The following is a 16,950-nucleotide window of genomic DNA, read 5'->3' as shown; positions in this document are numbered from 1 at the left end:
TAAGGCATGTTGTGAGAGTAAGAAAAACCCAGAGAAGGCCCCTACCCATGTTTGGGAAATACCAAAATGCAATTGGCAGCGAGTCCACATGGATTATGCAGGACCTTTTCTAAATCACAACTTCTTGATTGTTGTAGATGCCAGATCAAAGTGGCCAGAAATATATCCAATAAACCAACTGCCAGTACTATTCATCACCTGAGAGAAATATTCAGTCACCATGGCCTACCAGAAATATTGGTCAGTGACAATGCTACAATTTTCAAATCAGCAGAGTTTCAAGCATTCTGAAAACGCCAAGGAATAAGACAACAATTCATTGCACCAGGAAACCCCTCTACTAATGGTCAGGCGGAAAGATTTTGCCAAACACTCAAGACAAAACCGAGGTGCATGCAGTTTGAACAGGGCACTTTGCATGAAAAACTATGTGCACTATTATTTCGGTACCGAGCTACACCACTGAGTACTGGTGCATCCCCAGCACAATTAATGTTTGGCAGGAACTTGAGAACCAAGCTAGATCTCTTAAGGCCTGGTGAAGATGACAAAAATGAGGCCCAACAACCAATATTTAACAAACATTTCAATATTGGGGAGAGAGTACAATCAAGAAATTACGTAGGATCCATTCTGTGGAAATTTGGAACTGTGGTGGAAAGGCTGGGGTAACTTCACTACCTCGTGGAACTTGATGATGGGTATGTTATAAAACGTCACTTCAATCAGCTTCGAGCTTGTGAAGTGCCAAAAGATCCTACTCATTACAAAAGCCCTCTACCTAGCTCATTGAAGCAAACAAGGCAAGAAAGTTCAAACAACCGATGCGACCCAATAGCCAAAGTACACCCTACGCAAACTCATCGAACTTTAATATTCCAAAATACCAATCAAAATTGTTCAAGACAACCTTCATTCGTGGGACATACAAGGTACGGCATGTTAAGAAAATCAAAAGGCAATTCAAAAAGGTCACATGATACAGAAAATGTCTCAAGTAGCACCCCGAGCTGGGAAGGAACTACGGACACTGAAACATCGAGTCCTACAGCAAACTCAATGCCTGATAGTGAGGCAAAAAGCCCTATAACTAACAATGAAGCGTCAGGTACAAGCCATCGTACAAGCAGCCAACAAGAGGACAATCATACAACAAGACGCTGAAGGGTCCAATGCAAACTCACAACCAGATGTCCCTAAAATTCGCCGTTCAATGAGAATCAGAAAACCGATTAAAAGGATGAACTTATAAATGAATGATCTTCTTAAATAAGTAGGGAGGAATTGTTATATATTCAAAGAATCTATCGTTTACTTTAATATTAATCATATGACTGGAATAATTTTCATATTGTAAATAATTCAATGTTTACCTTTTATTATTAAGAAATAAACATGTATCAAGAGTTGTGTTCATATAAATTTGTATTATTTTGTATTTAATAAAGGCTATACACTATACAGACAGGCAATAACGCAACAACTTTTAGAGTTGTAACTAGCTGTGTACCCGTTCTACACACGGGGATCTTATAGTAATCAGTTGAAACCTTCTTATATAAAGAACAGCAGTTGGTTTGCATATTTTCAGATATGCTGGCCAAACTATTTATTATACATAACTTCATTTTATGTCGTTTGTTGTTGTTCCGGATCGGTATGACAATAAATAAAAGGCTAAATTACCTGTGTCCGCTGGTCGATCCTAATGTATCCTATTACAGGAGATGCATTTCGGCGAAATTAAATCGCCATCATCAGTCCTAAAGGTCTTGAGCTTCCCCATTAGGTTTCCCTTGTACAGTTTGTCTTGGAGTTTTTGAAACACATACACGAACTGTACACTTATACACATGACGAATAAAACATAAATACACAGTAGGCCTACTTTTATTTTTACTATAGACAAGTAGACACGCGTCGGTCGTGTGCCGAGTCTCGACTGAAAACGCTCATTTAAAAAATGTAAGTTTCCCAGCAATATACAACACTGATTCAAGGTCTATTTCCCGGTTATCAAAACTCAAGAACAATTTTATACACAAAGAATCTCTATTTTCATTTACTGTTACCCTACATATTATTGCACTTGCGATTAATTAAATCCGTTATGTAAGGAAAAACGTTTTTAATCTTAGTTGGTTTGGATTTGCTTTCAAAACTTGATCGGAAATGGTTGCGGTATTTGTAAACAAAATTCAATGTAAACATATCAGTGACAGCTAGAAGAAATAATCTTGATTTGAACAGCTGTTCGTTATTTCATAGAAGAATATGTGCTAAACATTGGGAAAAAACTTTACAAAAAATCGCACAAAATTGGGTTTTTAAACGTCCGTCATTTTATTTACAAAGTGGTGACGCCATATTTCAATGGCTAAAGACAATTTCGCCAATCCAGTGAATACATTAAAATGATTTGGAACTTGATAGGTACTCTCGTTTTTTAGGAGTAGGCCGCGTAAAATGGCTCTTGGGTCGTAACAGACATGAAGACAGACAGAAATTTAGATGAGTTTTGTTTCGGTTTCTCTAATGTATAAAACGTAAAAATAACCTAAAAGTTTATGATTCTGAGCAATGTACAGACAAAACTCTAATTTTATTTATATAGATATTCTTAGTGCTAGTTTTAATAACTCTCACGTCAATTTTTTGGCTAGCTTGTTATTACGAGTACGATGGAGATATAAAAAAAAAATCTCCATTTATATTATATCATTGACTATTGGAAACTTTAATTTTTGTTACTGGCATAGTTGCTGGGCCATAACAGTTGCTATAGCTCAGAATAAACAATTACATCAGTTTAAATTTTTAAAAAAACCACCTTGGTGTTCAGGATTCTGATTGTTTATTTCAGCTTAACTTAGCCAATCAATAGTTTCATCTTACTAATAATACTAAAAGTTTGTGCGTGCGTATAAGGCCGTTTCCGAGGCGATCGATGTGATTTTCCACAATGGGTCCGAGGTCCCCGCTGGTTTCGAGGTCCTGGTGCGGGACCTCGGATCCAAATACAACCGAAAACGTTGTGTTCGATGCTAGAGAATAATTGCACACGGTGTGACATATGTGGCATAAAATGACATTCTCCGCGGGAACCGAGGTCCGTGTCCGTTTCCCTCACAACATAATGTATACACTCTTCAACTGGAATCAGAGGCTCCCCTTTAACCCCCACCACTCTCCAAGATGACCTCGTATTACAGATTATTCAGATTATGTTAATCAGAGTATATGTTGGAAAAATATAATGTGTATTGTGTAACACGAGCGCCAAGTGCCTTTGCTGCACACGAGAATCTCTCCACAGTCGCCTGTGGCTCGTACGTACGTACGTTTACGTTAATCTAATTGCCACAAACATCCCCCACACTCCGCACTGCTAGCCTTTACTACTTCTTTCACCATTTCCTATGTCGTGGGTATGCTTCCATCCCTTCTCATGGCATTTTAGGATTGCAGATACCTTAATCTAATCGTCATAAACAGTTTCCACATTCCGAACTGCTCGACTTTACTACTTCCTTCACCACTTCCTACGTCGCGGACCTGTTTTCCTCCCTTCCCATCAGGGCTACAGATATACAAGGGCTGGCTCACTCCTTTGATGTTAGCGGTCACCGCCTGATCCTAATTCCCCTCTCCCGCCCCTCCTCAGTGACGTAGCGCTGGTACATCGGCGCGAGCGGCCTGCCCACATTAAATAGATTAGATTTTGTTCAAATCAAAGTGTATGGGGTGGAATTGTACCCCCCCTAGGCGTGACGTCAAAATGGCGTCAACGATCGCCGGAGGGTACAATTCCAGGGGGGTACAATTCCGGCGACCCCTCGCCTTGACTACTTCCTTCACCACTTCCTACTTCGTGGACCTGTTTTCATCCCTTCCCATAGAATTTTAGGAATGCAGATACCTTAATCTAATCGTCATAAACAGTTTCCACACTCCAGACTGCTAACCTTTACTACTTCCTTCACCACATCCTACATCACGGACCTCAAGCTAGTGTCGTCATTTGATTATATTTATGATCCATACCGTTTCTGTTCTAATATCTGTGGAATAATGCTATAAGCTATTTCTTTATTTACTGCATTCAAAAGTCAACAGCTAAACATATGTCTTTACTAGCTGTAACCCGCGGGCTTTGCCCCGTTTAACTTCTTAATTTTCAAGATTATCTCGTTCGCATGGCTCAATCACGTCCTGGTTGAAGTTTGTTCGCTACGCTCACTCACCTTTAGGTTGGAGCTCGTTCGCTACGCTCACTCACCTTTAGGTTGGAGCTCGTTCGCTACGCTCACTCACCTTTAGGTTGGAGCTCGTTCGCTACGCTCACTCACCTTTAGGTTGGAGCTCGTTCGCTGCGCTCACTTGCCTTCAGGTTAGCTCGTTCGCTAAGCTAACTCGCCTCAAGGTTGAAGTTCGTTCGCTACGCTCACTCACCTTTTGGTTGCAAATTAGCTGTTGTCATAAATGTAAAAGAAATAATAGTGCTGCATCCTGTTGGTAATCCTTGTAACTTTAATGCTATTGAACATCATAGAACAGAACCAACTTGTTTAATTGAAACAGCTGTTAAGATTCAATAATTCCATTTCTCATAAGGTTAACATGGGAAACTCCAGAGCCACTGGGGCCCAATCCAACCAGTATTTTTCGCGTTCACTTGTCACAAACATACATCCATACATACATCCAAACTTTCTCATTTATAATATTAGTAGGATTTGTGTGTCAAATACTGCTTCCATAAGGATTACATTGAAACTTTGAGACCCAGTAGGGCGGATTCCCGAGAGACTTTTTTTAGCTGACAGCCTTTTTACATTGACTTAAAATGTAAGCTTACCTTTTCCCGTCCATGTGCAGTTTGATAGTTAAAAATTAACCCTCTTTAAACTGGAATAGGACTGTTATGTAAATTGTGAGTATTTCCGTTAGTTAATAATCTTTTAGTCGATTCTTTCAAAATCATCGACAATTATGACTGTAGTTAATAATCTTTTAGTCGACTCTTTCAAAATCATCGACAATTATGACTGTTATTAGTTTTTAAACAAGTCATTTGTTTATAAACAACTCCTGTACTTCTTTGCAATTGCTCGATTTCGAACAACATGTATACTAGTTACATTTAAAATAACTTTTTTCCAAGTTTATATTTCCAAGTTACACATTTGTAGCAAACTTTAGGCTGCCTTTATTGAGTATTTTCCAGAAATACATAATAGTAATTTGTAGAAAATTTTATTCTCTATCAGAATATTACCTTCCACTTTGGTCGATTTCCTTACCATTTCAAAAACGTTAAGCAACCTCCCAATTTATAATGGTGAGAAAATACTGAACTAAAGATTTTGTACAATTAAATCTACAGTTAATACTGAAACGATTTTATTAATTAATAGGTCACTAGAAAGCCTATTCGTGTAGATTTGCAAATAATTATAAAAGTTTGATTTTTTTAGATTTACTAGGTGAAACCCGTCAAAGTCAAAGTTGCTGTTGCAAGACCGTTTGACTATAAATCGATGATAAAGAACTCCTTTTTTTTTTTTTTAAATTGGGTTGTTCGTGATTTAGCAGTGTGCTAACATAATTCAATAATTCAAACGGAAGCTGGTATTTCACCGAAGGTTCTTAGGTCAAAACAAAAAGAATAATGTAATTAGAATTGAGTAAATATATCTAAAACTAAATTCCATATCCAAGATATAATTAAATTTATGTTTTCTGATTGAGCGATTCAGGATATCTTTAACATAACTGATTAAAACTATCAATATCTCAAGTGAAAGCCTTTGAAGTATTTTAAGACCAAGACCTATAAAATAACTGAAATAAAATTTGAGTTAGGTATCATTGATTGCAGATAAGTACCTAAACGATTATAATTATTGTTGATTTGTGATTCAGCAGTGTGCTTTAGGTAGGATTATTAAGATTGGAATAGCTCAAATGAAAGCTGGTATTTCACTAAAGGTTATTAGACGAAAACATATAGGGTAATGTAATTAGAACTGCTGGAATACATCTTTAATTGAAGTAAAAAAAAAATCAAATTTATATTTTTTCGTTGAGTAATACTTTAGATAAATTAATGATGCTTGATGACAAATATATGCTTGCATAGCTTTATTTTCAGACCAAAATTATGAAAATCAGGCTGGTAGAAGAGCCAAACGAACTAAAAAAAAACAAATTTAACTCTTATAAGAAATGTACAGGGACGCATTTTTTGCATAACTCAAAATATACGTCAAAATGAATGCCGACGATTGATGGCAAGTCTGTGGTGCGTCGGACCTTTAGTTTAAGGCCAAAATTATGAAAATCGGTCGGGTAGAAGACCTTTAACCGGACTCAGAAAAGAAAAACCAATAATTTTTATAGATGGCAATAATTGGTTTACCAGTATGCATAATCTAAACATTCTATATATAATTCAGTTTTATAAATCTTTGTACAACTAAATTTAGAGTTCTATTAATTAATAGGTCGTAAAAAAGCTTAATTTGTGTAGATTTGCAAATAATTATGAAAGTTTGTTTTTGTTATGATTTATGGTGAAAAGATTAAAAAAACATGTTTTCCATAAGAAATACATTGAAAATTGTGTTTTTCACACTTTTTATTTGGGTGCGACTTTTGGCTGCTTATTTGGAGTATTTCCAAGAAGTGCATGGTATCAATTTGTAGGAAGTTTTACTCTCTTTCAGAATATTGCCTTCCACTTAGGTTGATTTTCTAACCATTCAAAAGTTATTTGCAAAAAAGCTAAGCAACCTCTGAATTTATAGTAAAGAGAAAATACTGAGTTATGGATATTTTTGTTAAACTTTGTACAACTAAATCTAGACTTATACTGGACCGATTTTGTTAATTAATGGATCATTGGAAAGCCTAATTCATGTAGATTTGCAAATAATTATGAAAGTGTAATTTTATTAAATATTTGTGGTGAAAAAGTAAAAATTACAAAAAATAAATTAAAAACTGCTTTTTCAAGTTTCTGTTTTCAAGTTTCTATTTGTAGCCAGCCAGCTTTTGGCTGCCTTTATTGAGTATTTTTAAGAAATGCATAACAATAATTTGTATGAAATTTTATTCTCTAACAGAATATCACCTTCCACTTTGGTCGATTTCCTCACCATTTCAAAGATATTTGCAAAAATGTTAAGCAACCTCCCAATTTATAGAGGCGCCAAAATACTGAATTAAAGATGTTGTTGTTAAACTTTCTACAATCAAATCTACAGTTCTACTGAACCAATTTTATTAATTAATAGGTCATTGGAAAGCCTAATTCGTGTATATTTGCAAATAATTTTGAAAGTTTGATTTTTTAAGATTTACTAGGTTAAGCCTATCACGTCGACAGTTACTGTTAAGGTTGCAAGCAAGATCGTTTGACTATAAATCGATGATAAATAACTCCATTTTTTTAGCAATTTGGGTTGTTCGTGATTTACCAGGGTGCTTTAGGTACGTCCGATCTTAATAATCAATAATTCAAATATATTCAAATATATATTTCAAATATATATATTCAAATATATATTTCAAATATATATATTCAAATATATATTTTTCAAATATATATATTCAAATATATATATGGTATTTCACTGAAGGTTCTTAGGTCAAAACAAATAGAGTAACCTAATTAGAATTGAGTAAATATATCTAAAACTAAATTCTATATCTAAGATATAATCAAAATTATATTTTCTGATTGAGCAATACAGTATCTTTAACTTAACTGATTAAAACTATCAATATCTCAATCTCAAGTGAAAGCCTTTAACGTATTTTAAGACAAAGATATATAAAATAACTATTTGTCTGCTCTAACAAGAATTGATAAGATTGCTGATACAACGAGCCGAAACAGGTGGGAAGAAATCAAATCGAACCTCCATTGTAATTATAATGCCCATTACAACATGAATGATCAACAGCGTGATAGGCTGTTCAAAATTTGACCGTTGGTGGACCACTTGCAAGCCAAATTCAGGGCTATTCCTAAAGAACAATATCTATCTATTGATGAGCAGATAGTTCCCTTCAAAGGTAAATCAAAATTAAGGCAGTGTAGTCTACTCTTCCTTCTGGTCTTTAGCATCAAGTCTGTTTTGTTTTAATAACTTAATAATTTTACATATGTTGAATTATTATTGTTTATTTTTGTTTTGTAAACAGTTCAGTTTTTTACATTGTTTTCAATACCACTTTTAATTCCATACAACTATTGATTTTTATCATTTACTTTATTGGTGACCCCTTATAAGACAACATGAACATTAATGAAGATTTGGATACCCAAGAAATAGCCAACTTGTCTATAAAAGTTCCTCAATTTTGGAAACCTGACCCAAAAATTTGGTTCGTTCAAATTGAAGCTCAATTTCGAAGATCAAGAATCGTCTCAGATCAAGCCAAGTTCGACACGGTGGTAAGTTCTATTGACGCTGATATTCTATCTCAAGTCTCTGAGATTGTCACAGATCCACCAGCAGAGAACAAATACATAGCTATAAAAACTAAATTAATATCCTTGTATGAAGAAAGTGATACAAAGAAAATACAAACCCTTCTGACAGGTATGGAACTTGGGGACTAAAAACCCTCGCAACTTCTGAGTAGAATGAGGTCACTGGCTCTGAATAAGGTGAGTGACGATTTTCTAAAAGCGCTTTGGTTGAAACAACTACCAATCAGTGCTTAAACTACTCTTTCAATTTGTGATGAAAACTTATCTAAACTATCGGAGATGGCTGACAAAATTATTGACATCACAACTAATCATCTAAATTCCACTACCTCTGTTTCTTCCATAGAAACACAGGATTCACGTATAACTAATCTTCAAAATCAATTATCAGAATTGTCTAATGAAATTCAATCCATCTACAAAAACAATCTAAGTCAATCCAAATGTGTTTCTCACAACACAGACACAAGGAAATCTTCTCCACAACAGTCTTTGTGTTACTATCACTTTAATTTTGGTGGACATGCTCGCAAATGCACACCTCCCTGTTTGTTATCTCAGTTACCTTTGGAACAGGAAAACTCCAGCCCCCAGGTTCTTCGGCGGCACGACCGAAGGGGGCAGAAGTGAGTCGCCTATTTGTCCATGATAGACAATCATTGTCCAAATTTCTCGTGGACACTGGAGCTGATTTTTCTGTGATTCCAGCTACCAATAAGGATAAAAATCACCCACAGAAACTTGAACTTGTTGCTGCTAATAGTACAAAAATTAAAACTTATGGCCAAAAACAACTTATGATTGATTTAGGACTAAACAAGCTTTTCAAATGGAATTTTATAGTAGCTGATGTTAACAAACCTATATTAGGTATGGATTTTTTATCACATTTTAATCTTATTATTGATGCCAAGAAAAACAGGCTCATTGATGGTGCACTTCGAAACATTCCCCAGAAAATGTCTTCAAACCGTAACCCTTCAGTCTTCTCTTTGAATACAAGTAATCCATTCAATTCCTTATTGGCACAATTTCCTGATTTATTAAGACCTAGTCCTATAAACAAAAAGATTGTTGAACATAAAGTCGAACATTTTATTGAAACTACAGGTCCTCCAGTCACAGCCCGACCCCGTCGCTTACCTCCAGATAAACTCCAAGCTGCAAAACATGAATTCCAGTTCATGTTGCAAGAAGGACTATGTCGGCCTTCTAGCAGTCGCTGGGCAAGTCCTCTTCATCTCGTTCAAAAGAAAAATGGAGACTGGAGACCATGTGGTGATTACAGAAAATTAAATCAAGCTACAATTCCTGATAAGTATCCTTTGCCATTTCTAACTGATTGCACTAATTTTTACATGGCACAAACATATTTTCCAGAATTGATTTAGTCCGAGCATACCAACAGATACCTGTCCGTCAAGAAGACATTGAAAAAACAGCTATCACCACTCCATTTGGATTATTTGAGTTCCCATATATGACATTTGGCTTACGAAATGCCGCTCAAACATTCCAAAGGTTCATGAATCAGGTACTATTAGGTTTAGATTTTGTATTTTGTTATCTTGATGACGTTTTAATTGCATCAAAGGATGAATCAGAGCACAAAATTCACCTTATGACACTTTTCAAAAGACTCGATCACTATGGTCTATGCATCAATGTTAAATAAAATGTATTTTTGGCGTCAAGTCTTTGGAATTTCTAGGCCATGAAGTCAGTGTTAGCGGTCTAAAACCACTCCAAGCAAAGGTTAAGTCAATAGTAGATTTTCCTGTCCCTACTTCAGCATCTGCATTAAGGAGATTTTTAGGCATGGTCAACTTTTACAACCGTTTCATTCCTCACTGTGCACAACTCCAAAAACCATTGAATCAGATATTAAATGGTCACAAGAAGAACAGTTCTAAACCTTTAGCTTGGTGTGAGGAGGCTTCAAAAAGTTTTGATAATTTAAAAGACGCCTTATGCAAAGCAACAATGTTGGCTCATCCTGATCCAAATGCCAATTTGACATTAACAACAGATGCCTCTGATACTTCAATCGGCGCAGTCCTTCATCAGGAGATCGATAGTGTTAAGACTCCATTATGTTTCTTCTCAAGATCTCTCACTAACTGTCAGACTAAATACAGTGCTTATGACCGAGAACTGCTAGCAATTTACAGTGCAATAAAACACTTTAGATATATTCTCGAAGGACGAAACTTTACGGTTTTTACAGATCACAAACCTTTAATATTTGCATTTAAACAGGACTTAAATAAAACTTCACCTCGTCAAACTAGACAACTGAACTTTATTAGTGAATTCACAACAGATATTCGATACATTTTGGGTAATGACAATATCGTTGCAGATACCTTGTCCCGAATAGAGTCCATTACATTTCCTTGCCCTGTAGACTATAAAACTCTGGCGGACAGTCAAAAAGACGATCCTGAGTTGTTGGATCTAAAGCAAAGTTCTAGTTTGAAAATAGTTAAAGTTCAACTTCCAAATTCATCTACAGAGCTATACTGTGATGTATCTACAAAATTTACTCGCCCTTACATCCCTTTTCCTTATAGAAAATCAATATTCTCCGCTATACATTCTCTGTCCCACCCGGGAGTAAGAAGCACAACTAAGTTGGTGACTCAAAGGTTTATATGGCCAAATGTAAAGTCATTCAAAGAGAGATCAAAGAGAGAGAGTCAAAGAGAGATTGTAAGCTGTGGACTCAAACTTGTGTAAACTGTCAAAAAACAAAAATCCAATGGCATACTAAATCACCTCTTACAAACTTCCTTGTTCCGGATCAACGGTTTAAGTCCATCAACATCGACATCGTGGGTCCATTGCCTTTGTGCAAAGGATTTCGTTATGTGTTGACAGCAATTGATAGGTTCTCTCGTTGGTTAGAGGCTGTTCCTATTGAAGATCAATCTGCTGATACTGTGGCTAAAGCGTTGGTAAACACTTGGTTTTCTCGTTTTGGCATACCTTCTCAGATAACTACTGACCAAGGAAGACAGTTTGAAAGTCAACTTTTTCAATCCCTAGGAAAGTATTTTGGATTTAAACATGCTAGTACCTCAGCTTATCATCCTCAATCAAATGGATTAGTTGAAAGACAACACAGGACTATGAAAACAGCACTAAAATGTCATCTTCTACAACACAAAATGGGTGGAAGCCTTACCTTTAGTTCTTTTGGGTATGCGTACTGCATTAAAAGATGACCTACAATGTTCTGCTGCTGAACTGGTTTATGGATCACCTCTAACACTCCCTGGCGTTTTCTTTAATGAAGATACAAGCAAATGCATTAGTCAGCAAGAGTTTATGCTTAACCTTAAAAGTGTGATTAGTAAACTACAGCCAAGACAAACTTCTACTCATGGTTCACCTAAGACTTTTGTTCCACAAGAACTATTTACTGTTTCTCATGTGTTTCTCCGGCAAGATATGTCGTTTGGTTCGCTTAACCCTAATTTTTCAGGACCCCACAAGGTCTTGACAAGATATGAAAAATGTTTTGAAATTGAAGTGAACGGAAAAAAAACAAAAGTTTCAATTGATCGTTTAAAACCAGCGTTCCTTCTTGAAGACTACATCCCCGAAAAAGGAAAACAAAAAAGAGATGTCACAAGACAATCCGACAATGTAAATAAGTCCATTCCCACAGCAGACAAACCACACAAGGCTCAAAGATCAAGATTTGTTCGTGTGGTGAATAATTCCTCACTTAAAGTGAGGGACTCATTCTAGGGGGGAGTGTGTAGTCTACTCTTCCTTCTGGTCTTTAGCATCAAGTCTGTTTTGTTTTAATAACTTAATAATTTTACATATGTTGAATTATTATTGTTTATTTTTGTTTTGTAAACAGTTTAGTTTTTTACATTGTTTTCAATACAACTTTTAATTCCATACAACTATTGATTTTTATCATTTACTTTAGCAGTATAACCCAAAAAAGCCCCGGAAGTGGGGATACAAAATCTTTGCTCTGTGTGATACCAAGGGTCTTATCTACGACTTTGAAGTGTATGTAGGCCAAATTGAGCCAGTACCAGGCTTCCCTGATTTGGGTGCTAGTTCCAATATAGTTTTGAGAATGGCAGAAACGATACCGAGAGACAGGAACTATCTATTATTTTTTTATAACTGGTTCTCTTCCCTGAAATTATTCTTTGAATTGTGGAAGTTAGGAATAGGAGCTCTATCAACAGTCAGAATCGACAGATTTCCTGGAATGAACTTCACGGGAGATAAAGAAATGAAGGCCTTAGGGAGAGGAACCTTTGAAGAAAAGAGATACATCACCTCTTATTTTCCCAATTATGAACCAGTTGATGTCGAAATAAGAGCAATAAAATGGTTTGACAACCGTGGTGTTGTTGTGGTGAGTTCGTTTGAAAGCAGTTTGCCCATTACTAATGTAAAGCGGTTTGACAGAAAGCTCTCCAAGGAAGTTGAAGTCCCATGTCCAAAGGCTATTGTAACTTACAATAAGTTCATGGGAGGCGTGGACCTATTAGACGGACTAATTGCACACTATAGAACTAAAATAAGGTCCAAGAAGTATTACCTCAAATTCATTTTCCACTTCCTAGACTTAACTGTTGTGAATGCCTGGTTGTTGTACAGGAGGGACTGTAGGAATAACAACTTTCCCAAAAAGCATACTCTTGACCTGCTAGATTTCAAATCAAATGTTGCCGAAAGTCTGCTAAGGCAAGGTAAAGACAATGAGAGGAAAAGGGGTCGACCATCGAGTGACCAAACTGATGCTGAGTTTCAACAAAAGAAAAAACGTGGGCCAACGAAACCCATCCCTGAGTACAACATTAGACATGATGGTGTTGGTCATTGGCCCCTGATCACAGAAGACCGCCAGAGATGCAAAAAGCCTTCCTGCAAAGGAATCACCGTTGTAAACTGCTCTAAATGCAATGTGCATCTATGTCTAACAAAAAACAGAAATTGCTTCTCATCATCCTTTCATACATAAGTTAGTACCATTGAAATCAAAGACTGTTGTTAACTATAAGACTAAAATCTAAGTCTACCTTGTTTTTTCAATTTGTCTACAATAAAAATGTTTTAGAACCCAATGTTGCATTTTCATTACAAACCCCTGTGGTGCTTGAAATCGCTTGTTGCCCAATGTTGCGTTTTAGTAACAAACCCCAAAATATGTCAAATCAGCATTGGAAAAATCTGCAAAAAATTCCAAGTCATTTTAAGACATAAATAACCACAATTTTTTAAGAAAAACTTTTTTCTAAGGTATTTTAAAAATTCGGGCAGTAAGAGGTTAAGATTTACTAGGTTAAGCCTATCACGTCGACAGTTACTGTTAAGGTTGCAAGCAAGATCGTTTGACTATAAATCGATGATAAATAACTCCATTTTTTTAGCAATTTAGGTTGTTCGTGATTTACCAGGGTGCTTTAGGTACGTCCGATCTTAGTAATCAATAATTCAAATATATTCAAATATATATTTCAAATACTGTATATATATATTCAAATATATATTTTTCAAATATATATATGGTATTTCACTGAAGGTTCTTAGGTCAAATCAAATAGAATAACCTAATTAGAATTGAGTAAATATATCTAAAACTAAATTCCATATCCAAGATATAATCAAAATTATATTTTCTGATTGAGCACAGTATCTTTAACTTAACTGATTAAAACTATCAATATCTCAAGCTCAAGTGAAAGCCTTTGAAGTATTTTAAGACAAAGATATATAAAATAACTTGAAAAAAGTAGTGTTAAGTATCATTTTGTGCATAACTCGAAATATAGGTCAAAATGAATGCTGATGCTTGATGGCAAATCTGTGGTGTGTCCATACCTTTAGTTTAAGGCCAAAATGCTGAAAATCGGTCGGGTAGAAGAGCTAACCCGACTCGGAAAAGAAAAACCAATAATTTTTATAGATGGCAATAATTGGTTTACCAGTAGGCCTATGCATAATCTAATCATACAAAACATGTGTTAATAATTTTTACAGCTTATTGTTATATTGTTATTTAATTGATTTTTCGTTGATTAAATGTTGTTAACAGTTTGCATTTGTGTTTAAAGTGAGTTCCTTATGTTTTAAGTATGTGATTCTAATGACCGTTGTATTTAACCACAACGGGCTCTGTTGCTAGTTAAGCAATAATAATGATTGTGCAATAATGACAATGTGCAAATTGTTAATGGCTGTTTACACAGTATTACAGCGTTTTAATGGGTTTGTCATGTGTTTTATACTATATTGGGTTAACCGTAGTTTTTATGATCCCCCCCCCCTTCAAACTCAGGTAATCAAGTGTCTACTTAAAGTATTGTAGCTTATGCTACTTAATTGTATTTTAATGAGGTTTATGTCGACAAAGCATACTGTGTTGAGTCGGGGTGTAGCTTGTCTGTGCCACGTGTTATTATCTTTATCTATCGCATTAGTGGAGCCATTCCGTGACCTCCTCTTGGATCTCATGTCTTGCTGAGCTTGAATAATAACTTCCTGCACGAATCCTAAACATACAGTAGCTATTTTAGCTAATTGAAATTCAATAACTATATAATAATTGTTTGTTGTAAATCTATTGTCATTAATTAACTGACATTCTATCTTGAACACTGTATCAATCAACTTTAGTCACCCTGAAAGTTTAGAACCCCCCCCCCCCTTGTTGGATGTCCTCACCTCATTCTCACTGTTGATGAAAATCCCATCTTTTGATGATTAGATAACACTTGTACTGTATGGAGGCATTGAACCTAACTACTGTAATATTTTTGTTGAAGGGAGGAGGCAAGACCTCTACATCACTTCATGTGGCAAGGTCTATCTGTCGTCGGGCAGAGCGATCAGTTCAGCCTCTGGTTCAAGACGGCCGGTTAGACAAAGAAATCCAGGTGTATTTTAACAGGTAATGATCATTTTAATTTCCTTAGTAAGTAATTGCCACTAAAAAGATAAAAAACTATTTTTTGAATACTGATTTTTCTTTGAAAATTATTGTTAGATTTATTATGAAAATAATATTGCTGCAAAACATAAAAACTTGAATGGTTTTGACTACCCCTACCCAAAAGCCTAAAAATTTGAAACTATTTTAATTACTTTTTTTACAAGTCGTAAAAATATTCGTATATATTGTAAATATCGTATATATTTTTTATAAATGCAAACCAAAGCAAATTAACAAGGAACAGCAAAGAGTAGTTTCAGACGAAGAAATAAAACTAGATACCATCTTGACCTTTTTAAATCAGTCAGATTATACTCACTCAGCAGTGGTAATGAAATGGAATACTTCTTCTAATGTGGTGAGTCCTCCTTTGAATTCATGGCATAGCAGATATGTTTTTAACATTAGAAAACTTGACTTAAGCTTGATAGACTTATTTTTAGTTCCTTTAGGTGAAGTCAAGTGGTTAAACATCCTAAAAGGCAATGAAAAGATTTTGACGTGTTTTTCAACAAAGCAAGGGAATTGTTTGATGTGTTTTTCCATCCAAGACTAAGGTGGGCCCCCATTGGAAGTCTAACAAAAAATGTGAGAGCAGAGGTCAAAGTCTGGCCTTGACTGGTATAGTCCCGAGTTGTCTAGGCTAAAACAGGACATGCTAGTCCTGAAGGATTGCGAGACCAACCAAGCGGCGGACAAGGCAGCTTACCTAAACTCCAAAAAGGTCTACAAGCAAAAGATTGTGGAAGCCAAGAAAGATGAATTTATCAGCCAAAAATCAAAGTAAGGCAACTTGGGATGTGGTCAATAACGGCCACAAGAAGCAGTCGGGCGATACAAAAACCCCCACATAATCCAGACCAATTTAATAGATTTTTTATTGATTCTGTGGATAGTATTGTAGCCTGTTTGAAATCTTCAGATCCTAATGAGGTATTGCTGAATATTGAGGTGAGTACCCAAATAATTGTATCGTGGCAGTCTACTACTCCAACCGAGATAGAGAAAATTGTCGCGAGCTTTAAGAATCCAAATAGCCCTGATTTTTACGGTATGTCTACAACTTGGTTGAAGCGGGTGAAAGGAAAACTTTCTCAACCTCTATCGCTGCCCCATCTACAAGAAGGAAGAGAGAGATAGACTGGACAGCTACAGGCCCGTTTCTATCTTACCAGTCTTTGGTAAAGTCGTGGAGGCTCTGATGACTAAGCAGCTCTGCGAACACCTGGAGTCAAACAACTTGCTGACGGATGGTCAATTTGGATTCTGTAAGGGCCGATCCACAACAGGGGCGGTAATGAGGCTGGCAGGTTTGGTTGGCGAGGCATTTGAGGCTTGTAACACAGTCACCCTCACATTGTGCGATCTAAGCCGCACATTCGATTGCGTCAACCATACTCTACTTGTTAGGAAGTTGGAAAGACACGGAGTAGGTGTCTCAAGACAATTGAGTCGTATCTTTTGGGTAGGCAGCAGT

General features: G+C 36.0%; 1 protein-coding gene across 1 annotated transcript in view; it reads left to right on the top strand.

Moving 5' to 3' along the window:
* Positions 1–16,950, top strand: part of LOC128986650 (corrinoid adenosyltransferase MMAB-like) — an 89,810-nt gene that overhangs the window by 52,539 nt on the left and 20,321 nt on the right. Inside the window, exon 4 of the mRNA XM_054407122.1 lies at positions 15,307–15,431. Coding sequence (XP_054263097.1) covers positions 15,307–15,431 — 125 coding nt within the window. The remainder of the gene's footprint in view (positions 1–15,306; positions 15,432–16,950) is intronic.

Source organism: Macrosteles quadrilineatus, unplaced genomic scaffold (genome assembly GCF_028750875.1).
Source record: "Macrosteles quadrilineatus isolate MER2022 unplaced genomic scaffold, UCM_ALF_1.0 Scaffold_2__2_contigs__length_208266976, whole genome shotgun sequence".
Taxonomy (NCBI): Eukaryota; Metazoa; Arthropoda; class Insecta; order Hemiptera; family Cicadellidae; genus Macrosteles; species Macrosteles quadrilineatus.
This window is presented reverse-complemented; position numbering and strand designations above follow the sequence as displayed.